Source organism: Danio rerio, chromosome 19 (assembly GCF_052040795.2).
Source record: "Danio rerio strain M-AB ecotype USA chromosome 19, GRCz13ab, whole genome shotgun sequence".
NCBI classification, from domain to species: domain Eukaryota; kingdom Metazoa; phylum Chordata; class Actinopteri; order Cypriniformes; family Danionidae; genus Danio; species Danio rerio.
Genome location: NC_141039.2, coordinates 10,840,307 through 10,853,516, shown reverse-complemented (window position 1 = coordinate 10,853,516; position 13,210 = coordinate 10,840,307). Strand labels below are relative to the sequence as shown.

General features: G+C 38.1%; 2 protein-coding genes across 4 annotated transcripts in view; one reads left to right on the top strand and one right to left on the bottom strand.

Moving 5' to 3' along the window:
• The window catches only part of cacng6a (calcium voltage-gated channel auxiliary subunit gamma 6a), a 48,009-nt gene extending 43,265 nt beyond the window's left edge, over window positions 1–4,744 (bottom strand). For both annotated transcript variants that reach the window (XM_087293780.1, XM_087293782.1), the window contains exon 1: window positions 4,455–4,744. The gene's annotated coding sequence lies outside the window, so the exon portion shown is untranslated. The remainder of the gene's footprint in view (window positions 1–4,454) is intronic.
• Window positions 1–13,210, top strand: part of si:dkey-14o18.2 — a 66,390-nt gene that overhangs the window by 42,045 nt on the left and 11,135 nt on the right. For both annotated transcript variants that reach the window (XM_087295428.1, XM_087295429.1), the window contains one exon: window positions 7,336–8,523. In XM_087295428.1, the coding sequence (XP_087151554.1) occupies window positions 7,600–8,523 (924 nt within the window). In that variant the 5' untranslated portion in view covers window positions 7,336–7,599. The remainder of the gene's footprint in view (window positions 1–7,335; window positions 8,524–13,210) is intronic.

The window sequence follows — 13,210 nt, the reverse complement described above, 5'->3', positions numbered from 1 at the left end:
AAATAAGCTTAAGGGCAGCACGGTGCCTCAGTGGGTAGCTCAATCAATTCACAGCAAGAAGGCCACTGGTTCGAGCCTCGGCTGGGTCAGTTGGCATGTCTGTGTGGAGTTTGCATGTTCTCCCTGTGTTTGCGTGGGTTTCCTCTGGGTGGTCTGGTTTCCCCCACCGTCCAAAGACATGCCATATAAGTGACATTCAATGAAGCTAATGGCATCACTGAAGGGTGGGGTAATGTGCTCATTAGGAGTTTGTTTCATTTGGTCAGGGCAAATGGTAACAAATGATACATTGTAGCATTTTTCTGCTGTTTTTGGGTCCACATTGGTCCGAAACCAGTTGTGAAAAAAACAAAATGCAGTCATGTGACAAAATCCACATCACTCTATGGTCAGATGTTATTGAACACATTTCCTAAACTGCTTTTCGATTGGTCAGAATTAACGTGGAGAAAAATGCTAATGGAGCTCCCGCAAGTAAACAAACCGGCAGACACAAAAAGTCGCTGCACTGGCTGATTGTATCCCTGGTCATAGTATACTATATAGTTTGTATACATCACTTTAGACAAACTATACATTTCGAGAATGAAGCACGGCTGTGGCTGGAAAACAATGTTTTAATGCAATGCAAACGGCGAAGCAAGTCACTTCAGGAGAAGCCGTGAATGAATTTAGCTAAACTGCGACATGGTCATCTTCCGAAAATATTGCAAACGTTTCATCAGATAATGTTCTTCAAAAAGGCACAATATTTTTCGAGGTCTAATTCTAATTCGGATCATGTTCTCACCACAAATTAACCATTCCAATGTTCATTTAAAGCGTACCAAGCTCTTCAAGCAGGTCTCGGTACACTTTTTTGGTCTACTTTTGGTGCGTACTCGAGTGCAATTGCTACATTTACACCAACCCAAACCAACCGCAACCAAGGAGGAAAATGAACTCTAGTGCGATTTATTCTATCTAAATAAGGCAGGTATGAAAACACTCTAAAACCATTGCATGCAGCTCAGATTGCAACTGGACAAGGTCTGCATACAGACCCCTCTTAGAAATCAAGCAGTTTCGCTGCTAACTGTCCCCGCCCAACTTATTGTATAATTATATATGGTGTAATAACCACATCACCGCGGTTGACATCTCATTACAGCGATTTAAAAGGTTGTCGTCCCACCCCTGAGAAACAGCTTTTGATTTACATACCACTTGTTGAGTAAATATAGAGAAAACTGTCATTTTGGGTGAACAATCCTTTTAATGACGGTCAGTATTCATGACGGCGACGCAGTGGCGTAGTAGGAAGGTCGCTGGGTCGCTGGTTCGATCCTCGGCTCAGTTGGTGTTTCTGTGTGGAGTTTGCATGTTTTCCCTGCATTCGCGTGGGTTTCCTCCGGGTGCTCTGGTTTACCCCACAGTCCAAAGACATGCGGTACAGGTGAATTGGGTAGGCTAAATTGTCCAGAGTGTATGAGTTTGTGTGTGTGGATGTTTCCTAGAGATGGGTTGCGGCTGAAAGGGCTTCCACTGCGTAAAATGTGCTGGATAAGTTGGCGGTTCATTCCACTGCGGCGACCCCAGATTAATTAAGGGACTAAGCTGACAAGAAAATGAATGAATGAGTATTCACGATCATTATATGGATTGACACAAGGACATTTCTAAAAGTTTCACTTTTCTAAAAGAAGAAGAAGGGTACAAAACATCAAATACAGCACTACTAATGACTAAATGATGACTTTACTAAGTTTACTTTTAATTTTTAAATTAACTATCCTATGTAGGTAGATGTGTTTCTCAAGACCCTTGCCGTTTCTCCAGACCCCTACAGTCTGTTCTTTTACTTTACGTTGCACCTTATTTAACACAAGAATGAATTTTGTGTGAAAAGCCCTTAAGAAAACAGGTCTAGTCTTGCAGATCTTAATTATGCAGCTAACTCGACTATAAACTCTTTTCTCGTTTGCTGCAAGTCCAACTAAGCTGTCAGGCAAAGTGTCCTTTGCAGTCACATTGATCTTTCAGATTCTCACTCAGTCACACGAGGATGCCATGAGCTGTCTAGTGATCTGTCTGGGGTGGCGTGCCGCACAGCGTGAGAAAACATTCAGGTGGACTGGGCAAGCCTCTTAGGAGGCTGCTGGCCACATGTAGGTACAGTGCTTCTGATCTGGCTCAGACTGCGACCCAACCCCATCAAAACATGTGATCAAGGGAATACTGCAGGAAGAGACTACCGTAAGCATGCCAAGCCAATCCACCGTGGCCTTTAATCCTTGCTTAGATCCTATTAGGCGGTAAACCTTGGGGACGTGAGAGGGAGAGCCCCTTCCTGTGATGTGGAAGATCCTCAGACAGGCTCTTCCAGATTGAAGGTAGTTCAATTCAACTCAATTCAAGTTTATTTGTGTAGCACTTTTCAGAATAATTGTTTTAAAGTGGCTTTACAAAGGTGAACAGTATTGCGTTACAATCAAAATCAGAAAAGTTAAAGTTATTAGTTACTATAACTTTAATTAAGTAACTAATTACTAATAACTTGATGATTTAAAAGTTGTTTATACATATATATATATATATATATATATATATATATATATATATATATATATATATATATATATATATATATATATATATATATATATATATAAAGCGTAGTAAACCTGCAGTTATATAGCAGCCAGGTGATGTATATGTGTACATGTTCAATGAAGTGTATTTGTGTGTTAAGTTGTCCTATATGTAGCACACACACACATCCTAAGCTATACAAAGAACCATCTAAAACAGAAGTATTTCTAACGAAGTGCCTGCTGTATAAAGAGAGGAAGAGTCTATTCTTCAGGTGGTTTGTCAATCCCACCTAACCCACTCCATCATACAGCACACTCACACATCCTACAGTAAAGTGATTAGGGATGGGTATCGTTAAGGTTTTAGCGATATTACTACTTTTATCGATTCCCATTATCAGTTCGGTACTTTAACGGTTCTCTTGTCTATATTTTTGTAGTGTTTTTTTTTTTTTAGAAAAAAAAAAACAAGTTGAACAGAATTAACAACACTTTGGGCCCTATCAAACACCTGGCGCAGTGTGGCGCAAGGCGCGGCGCAATAGTCTTTTGGTAGTTTCAGCTTGGCACAAGAGTCGCTTTGAGGCGTTGCGCTACGCTGTTTAAATAGCAAATGCATTAGCGCTCATTTGTGCGCCCATAGGCGTTCTGGTCTAAAAAGGAAGGCGTTCTTAGGCGGACCGCTGGCCCGTTGCTATTTTGAGAAACTATAATAGATTTTTCATTTGACCAAAACTAACCCGGTCTAAACTCTGGCGCAGAGTTGCGCCTCGCTTACACACTGCTTAATACGCACAAGAGAGCAATAGGCAAATATCTTTACATATGAAAAGTTTTTTATATTAAGGATATATAGGATATAATAAGAATAGATATAGGATATAAATATACAGGATTAAAATATTACAAAACATATTATTTTCTAGCCTATATAAATATGAAAAATCACTGCTTTTATGTCTTCTTCATCTCGGGAGGCTTTTTCAGTTCATTCATAACAATTTGCTTTTGTATAATGTTATTATTATTAGCAGTATTATTTAATATATCCATATTTATATTTGTTTTATTAAAAACAAGCTTAGATTTGCCCACCTGTCAGGTTTTAGACCATATGGGGCACAGCATATACACTGCAAAGGCATATATTGAAAATACATGAGTAAACATGTATTGCAAGTAAAATATTCGGTACTTAAAACAATACAAAATTCCAAAAATGTCAAATGCCATCTTTTTTAACGTAAAGTTTTCTAATTTCGCAGACTGTTAAGAGCAACCCAGGCTCATTCTGAAAATGTACTTCTACATAAATTTCCAGGGAGTGCCAAATACAGTATATGTCCCAGGAGCTACGTTTTTTTTACTTTTTTTTTTTTTTTTTTTTTTTTACAAATCCACCAGAGGCTGCTTTTTATAGCTTTTCAAATTTCAAATTGCTCTAGTGAATGCTATTCGCACCTACTGTTCTCGCATAAATCCACCAGAGGCCGCTGTCGACTGACTGACCGATCAACTGACCCACCCTCCTTTTTCCCTAAACACAACCAATAGTGTTTTCAAAAGCAGTGATTCACCAGTCAATACAGAGATAAGCGGTCAGCTGGTAAGAATATACCGTCTTGTAGTATTCGTTTTAAAGATGAAATGCAGCCATACATACTTCTGGCTACATAATTCGTGATCTCTAGAATTATATATAGGGCTACGTTTTCAGAATGAGCCTATGTTGGTCAAGAGACAAAATACAAAATGCAAAACACAAAACATTGCAATAACAAAAATAATTAACTTGGATGAAGAACATGGTAATGGTAATTTCTGCGTAAATTTATTATTCACAAAATAACTGTAATAGATTAAAAAAAAGTTTTTGTTTACCTTCTTTAATACTACAGGCAGTGTGACACATCATCAATGATGAACCTTCGGGTGTTTCAGGTCTAAGATCATCAGACACCGTCACCTGGGTGATTAGTCTCCAACTTGTGTCATGCTACACCATGAATCGCCCCTCTTAATCTGCAGCCACCTTAAATACCAATAGACGGTTGACTGTAATACACTGCTGTAGTGTGTGATCTTGTAAGTCTATGCTGTGCTGCTTAAGATCATTGCAGGTTCGGTAAATGGACTGTAGCTGTTGTCAGGCTACTCTTGCTGCAAAAAGTGAGGTACTGGAAAAGCTGCATTGTATCATAAGTAGGTGAGCTTCTCTTAAGCTACAGAAAAATGTAGTTAGGCTAGTTGCTGAGCTTGAGGCTGCATACACCCTAACACTATTGTTCATTCATTTGTTAGAATTATTGTTTGTTTGCAAAAGATATGTGAACGTTTCATATTACTTACACATGCTTATGACCCGAATATATATAAAAGACACTAGTCAGACTTGATTTTAGAAAGCAGGCTTGAGGTTAAACTATGTCGTTTTAATTTTCTGTCTGATTCAGGCTCAAACTGATACAACTAACAGTTTCAATGACTGACAGTATTCACACTATGGCAAAGTGAATGTTAGTAGTGATTGGTGTGGTTTATCATTAGTTTGAACTATATTTATCATTTGTGTTTACATAAGTGTAATTTGTTAGATCTGTTGTTTGTTTGACCTGTTGTTCTTGTTGTTCTTCTTCGATTTATAGTTTTTTTTTCGATTCAATTTGATCTTTGAAGTAATCTATCACTTGTTTGAACTTTCACTTGTTCGATTTACCATTTGTTTGATTTTTTTGGTTCGATTGATCAGCCCTCGTATTAGTTTTTTGATCCGCCGTTAGTTAATTTTACCATTCGTTTGATCTGACGTTTGATTGACCTATCATAATTTTTTTTTTACCGTTTACATGTGGTCGTAGCATTAGTTTGATTCAACATTCGTTCGATATGTTCTTCTTTTGATCTGTCATTTGTTTAAACTGTAATTTGACTGTTCAAACTATCTATCTATCTATCTATCTATCTATCTATCTATCTATCTATCTATCTATCTATCTATCTATCTATCTATCTATCTATCTATCTATCTTTCTATCTATCTATCTATCTATCTATCTATCTATCCAACCACCCACTTATCCATCCATCCATCTATCTATCCATCCATCCATTTATCCATCCCTTTATACATCCATCCATCCATCAATCCATCCATCCATCTATCCATCTATCCATCTACCCATCCATCCATTTATCCATATCTTTATCTATCCATTTGTCCATCTATTTGTCCATCCATCCATCCATCCATCCATCCATCCATCCATCCATCCATCCATCTATCCATCCTTCCATCTATCATTCTACTGTTTTATCTGTCATTAGACTGTTCTATCTATCTATCTATCTATCTATCTATCTATCTATCTATCTATCTATCTATCTATCTATCTATCTATCTATCTATCTATCTATCTATCTATCTATCTATCTATCTATCTATCTATCTATCTATCTATCTATCTATCTATCTATCTATCTAACCAACCACCCACCCACCCACTTATCTATCTATCTATCTATCTATCTATCTATCTATCTATCTATCTATCTATCTATCTATCTATCTATCTATCTATCTATCTATCTATCTATCTATCTATCTATCTATCTATCTATCTATCTATCTATCTATCTATCTAACCAACCACCCACCCACTTATCTATCTATCTATCTATCTATCTATCTATCTATCTATCTATCTATCTATCTATCTATCTATCTATCTATCTATCTATCTATCTATCTATCTATCTATCTATCTATCTATCTATCTATCTATCTATCTATCTATCTATCTAACCAACCACCCACCCACTTATCTATCTATCTATCTATCTATCTATCTATCTATCTATCTATCTATCTATCTATCTATCTATCTATCTATCTATCTATCTATCTATCTATCTATCTATCTATCTATCTATCTATCTATCTATCTATCTAACGTTTGATCATTCTATCCATCCATCCATCCATCCATCCATTTATCCATCCCTTTATCCATCCATTTGTCCATCTATCCATCCATCCATCCATCCATCATTCTACTGTTCTATCTATCATTCGACTGTTCTATCGTTCGATCATTTCATCCATCCTTCCGTCCGTTGATCCGCCCGTATCTATCTATCTATCTATCTATCTATCTATCTATCTATCTATCTATCTATCTATCTATCTATCTATCTATCTATCTATCTATCTATCTATCTATCTATCCAACCACCCACCCACCCACCAACCCACCCGTCCGTCCGTCCATCCATCCATCCATCCATCAGTAAAATCCTCCAAAACAGAGACTCTGAAGTTGACAATGAGCAATGTCTCAGTAGTTGTTTTGTTTGTAATGTGTTAGCTTTATATTGCCCCCGCTAGCAGACTGATGTGCTCCCCGTAGCATTAGTTTGCTGTTCTCCCTCTGCATCCTTCATTAGCCACCTCTGGCTGCCAGCTTCCTAAATTGCTTGGCAGCTCCCATTATTTTAAAAGCCATCGCTCATCATTTACATCAAGTTCTAGTAACAGTAATCTGATTACAATAGCAGAGGGGGTTTTCAGCTGTTAGTATCATTCACCTCAGGGGCTTGTCTGGCTCAACAAGGCCACGCTGTTGACAGATCGACTCAGTAATTAGAACTGAGATATACGTGATCCTACTGCATGCTTGGTTTTTTATTAGAACCACTGAAAATATACCCCCAAAAGTGTTTGTGTTTGGGAAATTCTCATGGAAATCTCTCTTCTAATCTGCAGGGATGAACCAGGGGAAATGAACAAGATCCGGAAATTAAAGGATTACTCCTAACTGCCAAACACTAGAGGTCTGGTGTGCCAAAGATTTCGTCTACTTGGGTAACAAAAAAAAGCCGTCAGCAGGCCTGCTCTGGATTTTGTACACCAGAATGTCAGTGATTGATGGATTTATAACCGTTGAAAGTGGATATAACCTCACATAACAAAAAGAATGCACTTTTTGGACACTTGTTGTGGATTTCTAAATCCGTTGATTGTTCTCCCATGACTTATTTTCGTGGTGTGCATCCCACTTCTGTAAAGAAGAAAACAATCATGATTAAAAACACAAATTATGCCATCATGTCCCTGCCTTTCTCAGAACACATGAAATGGGGAGGGATTGTTCGAGGTCTGTATCCACCCTCTCGCTCCATCTTTCTTCTACTACTATTTTCCCTGCCGCTGGATGCAGTAAGTGGTGTGGCAGGTTTGGAATATGACTGGGGAACACAACCCAAACTAGTTTGCATCCCCATCCCTGCTGATGCAGATCCTAGTTGTTTCACACCAGGCGGGGCTTCACATGGGACTTTACATGGGTCTTCGCATGGAGCTTCACATGGGCCATCCCATGGCTCTTCACATGGGCCAAACAGCAATGGACATGGAAATGGACATCATGGACCAGTTAGTGGTCTGCCAAACAGCAACGGACATTTGAATGGACATCATGGGCCAGTTAGCGGCCTGCCAAACAGCAACGGACATGGGAATAGCCATGGAAATGGCCATCACGGCCCAGTTAGTGGTCTGCCAAGTAGTCACAGCAGTAGTAGCAGCCGACATGGCATATCCGATGAGGCCAAATCCACCATCCTTCACCTGAGGGAGAGCCTTGTGCGACAGAAGGAGACCATCTTGGACCAGCGGGAGACCATTCGGGAGCTGACAGCGAAACTGACTCTCTGCGAGAGCTTTGGGAGAGGACATCATGACGACAACCATCATGGCCCTTCACATCACGGCTCCCAGCATTCCTCGCAACACTACGACAGCCACCACGCTGACCCACACTACCCCTTAAACGGGCACCGCAGTGACAATCAAAGAGGCAAATCTCCATATCTGGGCAAACATGGGGGATTCTCTCCAGAGCAGACCGGAAAGACACTGCAGGCCCTGAAGGAGAGGCTGGAGAATCTGCAGGTGGGAGGATTTGCTTGATTGACACATGTATGCATGCTATCAATCAAAAGTTTGTGATTTTTTTACTTTGAATTTTCTAAAGCCCAATTTATACTACTGCATTGAGTAATAGCTGTATACCACAGTGCATCCCTTGATTGTAAACGACTCAACTGAGAGCATTTTTACTTCTGGTTACTGTTTGACACTTTTGTAGTCCAAGGGGTTTCTATGTTCCACTCTCAAGTGTCTATGCCAGTGTGTTGAGTTTACAACGAAAATGAGTGCAATGCGGCTAAATAAATCAGAAGTCAGAATTATTATAAAAATATGGCTTAAAGAGGCTAATAATTTTGACCTTAAATGTTTAAAAAAATATTTAATTCTTTAATTCTAACCAAATAAAACAAATAAGACTTTCTTCAAAAGAAAAAATATTATCGGACATACTGTGAAAATTTCCTTGCTTTTTTCCAATATTGGTTCTTGCAACACATTTTTTAAAAAGTTGGGACAGGAGCAATTTGGGGCTAGTAATCAGGTAAATTTGTTAAATAGTGATATTATTTGAAACAGGTGATGTCAACAGGTGATTGTAATTATGATTTGGTACAAAAACAGCATCCAAGAAAGGTCTAGTTCTTTAGGAGCAAAGATGTGCAGCGGATCGCCACTTTGCCAACAAACACATGAAAAAATTATTAAAATGTTTAATAACAATGTTTCTCAAAGAAAGATAGAAAGACATTTGGATATTTCATCTTCAACAGTGCATAACATAATAAAACAATTCACAATTATCCTGCGTAAAGGACAAAGGCGCAAGCCAAAGCTGAGCCACCATCATCTCCTATCTCTCAGACAGCATAACATCAAGAATCGTCATTCATCTATAAGTGATAACACCACATGGGCTTAAGACTATTTTGACAAACCTTTGTGAAGTACCGTAATACGTAGTTACAGTTAAAACTGTCCTGTGACAAAAGAAAGCCCTATGTTAACAGTGTCCAGATGCACTGTCAACTTTTCTGGGCTATGAGGCATCTGGGATGGAACATCACACAATGGAAACATGTATTGTGTTTAGATAGATCAGTCTTTCAGGTATTTTTTGGGAGAAATGGACCCCATGTGCTCTGGACCAGAAAAAAAGGATCATTCAGACTTTTACCAACAAGTCCAAAAGCCAGGGTCTATCATGGTATGGAGTTGTGTTGGTGCCTATGGCAATAGAAACTTGTACTTCTGTACTTCTGTGATGGAACAATTAATGCTAAAAATTACATAAAGATTGTAGAGCACAATATGCTGGCTTTCCAGGAACACCCATGCATAGTTCAACAAAACAATGCAAAACCACATTCTGCACACATTACAAAGTTCTGACTGCGAAGCTGCTTGACTGGCCTGCCTGCTGTCCCAACCATTCTCCAATAGAGAAAGAGTGGCATATTTTGAAGCAAAAAATGTGACAAGACCCTGTACTGTTGCCCACCTCAACACTTGTTTGCAGGAAGAATGGGACAAAATTACACCTGAAACACATCTTTCCTAGGTGTCTTCAGCCCCTAAATATTGATTAAGTGTTGTGAAAAGAAATAGCAACATTACAAAGTGGTAAATGCTTCATTGTTGCAAGTTTTTAAAAAATGTGTTGCAAGAACCACAATTGGAATTCGTGATTATTAATATATATATATATATATATAGTCAAAGTAAATTTAGAAGTCACTTCTTTTTTTATTTGCGTTTTTCATACTGTCCCACCTTTTTTTCTGATTTGGGGTTGTAATACTTTCTATTCATTCACTCGTTCATTTTATTTTCGGCTTAGTCCCTTTATTAATCTGGGGTCGCCACAGCAGAATGAACCGCCAACTTCACGTTTCACACAGCAGATGGAAACATCCACACACACTCATTCACACTCATACACTCAGAACAAATTAGTCTGTATCCAATTCACCTGTACCGCATGTCTTTGGACTGTGGGGGAAACCGGAGCAACCGGAGGAAACCCACTCGAATGCAGGGAGAACATGCAAACTCCACACAGAAACGCCAACTGACCCAGCCGAGGCTCGAACCAGCGACCTTCTTGCTGTGAAGCGACAGCACTACCTACTGCACCACTGCATCGCCTAATACTTTCTATATAATTGCTAATAATTTCTAAACCAAATCTTTGAATAGTATAGTGTGCTTTGATGTATTGTGTATGACATGTCAACATGTAATGTCAACCATGTTTCAACTTATTTTTTTTAACTATATGAGATTCAACTTGGCGTTTAAGTCAGTCAGAAATTACTTGTACAGTTCATGTAATTCGATTTAAATATTTGAGCAAGCAACAATTTGAATACAGTTTGTTCTTTAGCAATCATGGAATTATTTATTCCTATAGACAAGATGCCTTACTGAGACCTGAAAACTACAGTTGAAAATTGATATTTCCAGTTTCCAGTTGCATAGATTTCTATCCTACATGATGTCAGGACAATGTTTCTGCATGACATAAGCTCTTTTCTGGTTCTTTAAAGTCCACACTTTCACTTTTAGTGAACGCTAAAACAATCTAAAGCAACTGCAAAGAAATAACCATATAGTTGCAATGCACTTGGGTTAAAAATATTATAATATTAAAGCACTGACATGCTAGCAAACTTTCATAGCCGGGCTCCCAGCTAACTCTATCAAACCTCTTCAGATACTTCAGAACGCAGCAGCACGAGTGGTCTTTAATGAACCTGGCTACTCATCCGTTTGCACTGGCTGCCAGTTGCTGCTCGCATCAAATTCAAAGCTCTGATGTTTGCTTACAGAGCGATTTCTGGCTTTGCTCCTTCTTATCTGCTCTCTCTTCTGCAGATTTATAGACCCTCCAGAAACTTGCGTTCTGTGAATGAACGTCGCCTCTTGGTTCCATCCCAAAGAGGGAAGAAAACACTCGCGGTCAATCTGCCCAGTTGGTAAAATGAACTCCCTAACTGCATCAGAACAGCAGAGTCACTCGCTGTCTTCAAAAAACTACTAAAAACTCAACTATTTAGTCTCCACTTTCTTTACTAATATGCAATTCCCTCTCTGACTCTCAATTAACTACAAAAAAAAAGACTAATGTTTTGCTTCTTACACTTTCTTTACACACCTGAAACTTGCCTACAGCCATATTATTGCTCTTATAGTGTATAAATTGCTTCATTGTCCTCATTTGTAAGTCGCTTAGGATAAAAGCGTCTGCTAAATGTAAATGACTAAATATCATATTTTGACTGATCTGTAGTGCGCTATTGCATTGCTCTTGATTTGTAATTAACTTCTGTACTTTAGAATGCAAACAAGCATTGCTTCTGTCTCCCAAAGTGGTTTCGACAGCATTTGAAGCTTCACTAGAAGTGTTGTTGTGGTGGAGAGGAAGTGCGCAGTCTGCACACAGCACGCAGGTGACGGTGCTCTGCAATGTGCGAGTTACTGCCATCGCCAATTAGCCCCATCTGCCTTGATGAGCCATTAAGTGCAGAATGCTGTGGTGCTGAGTAAAGCTGGATTTACTGTGACTAATCAGAGGAAGGAGGCTGAGCTTGTGATATCATAACCCTTATTTGTACACAAGTCTACGTTCTAAAAATACTCTGGGTTGCCATAATCCAACACTGGGTCAAATATGGAACAAGTTAAAGTTGGGTTAAATTATTGAATAGTATTTCAATTACAAGGGGTGACGGGGTGGCGAAGTGGAGCAGCGGATAGCACATTCGCCTCACAGCAAAAAGGTCCCTGGTTTGAGCCTCGGCTGGGTCAGTTGGCATTTCTGTGTGGAGTTTGCATGTTCTCCCTGTGTTTGTGTAGATTTCCTCTAGCTGCTCCGGTTTTCCCCACAAGTCCAAAGTAGTGGTACAGGTAAATTGGGTATGCTAAAATTGACTGTAGTGTATGAGTGTGTGTGAATGAGTGTGTATGTGTATCCCATGGGTTGCGTGCTATATTTTCATAAAATGTTTTCCCACAATTTATAATCTACATGGGTCCTATCATACATCTGAAGCAATAAGGTGCAAGATGTGTTTGACATGATTTGTTACTATTTTCAGACCAGAAGAACCCTAATTTAATTTAATTTAATTTAATTTAAATATATTTCAAAATATTGGTCAGACTCTTTTAATATTTTATGATGACTCAGACAGAGTGCAAAGTCCATGACTGGAAGTTTGATTAAATAATATGTTTCCCAATAATTTTATAACCCTTAAGTAATATTGTGCACTCAAAAATATCTTTGCTGCTTGACTTGTTCAAACTGCCTATTTAAATTTGACCTGAATCAACAAGATTGTTGAGATTTTTTAGATAACTTTATAGTATTTATATTTATTTGTATTTTAAATTTGTTCAATTCACTTAAATTTGTAAAAAATAATTAAGGTAATTAATTGATTTGTGTTGGGACAACATGAAGGAATTGGAACCCAGCATTTTTAGCATTTTGTTTTACAGTCTGTGTAGCTTTTTTATTTCTTAAACCTTTATAACAGTGCAACCGGCAATTCAACATTTATTTTATTTTATTTACCTATTTATTCATTTATTTATTTTTATATATTTATTTTATTAACTTTTATTTAATTGTATTTATTTATTTATTCATTATCTATTTTATTTGTTTATTTTTTTAGATATATTTTATTTTTGTTTTATTTTT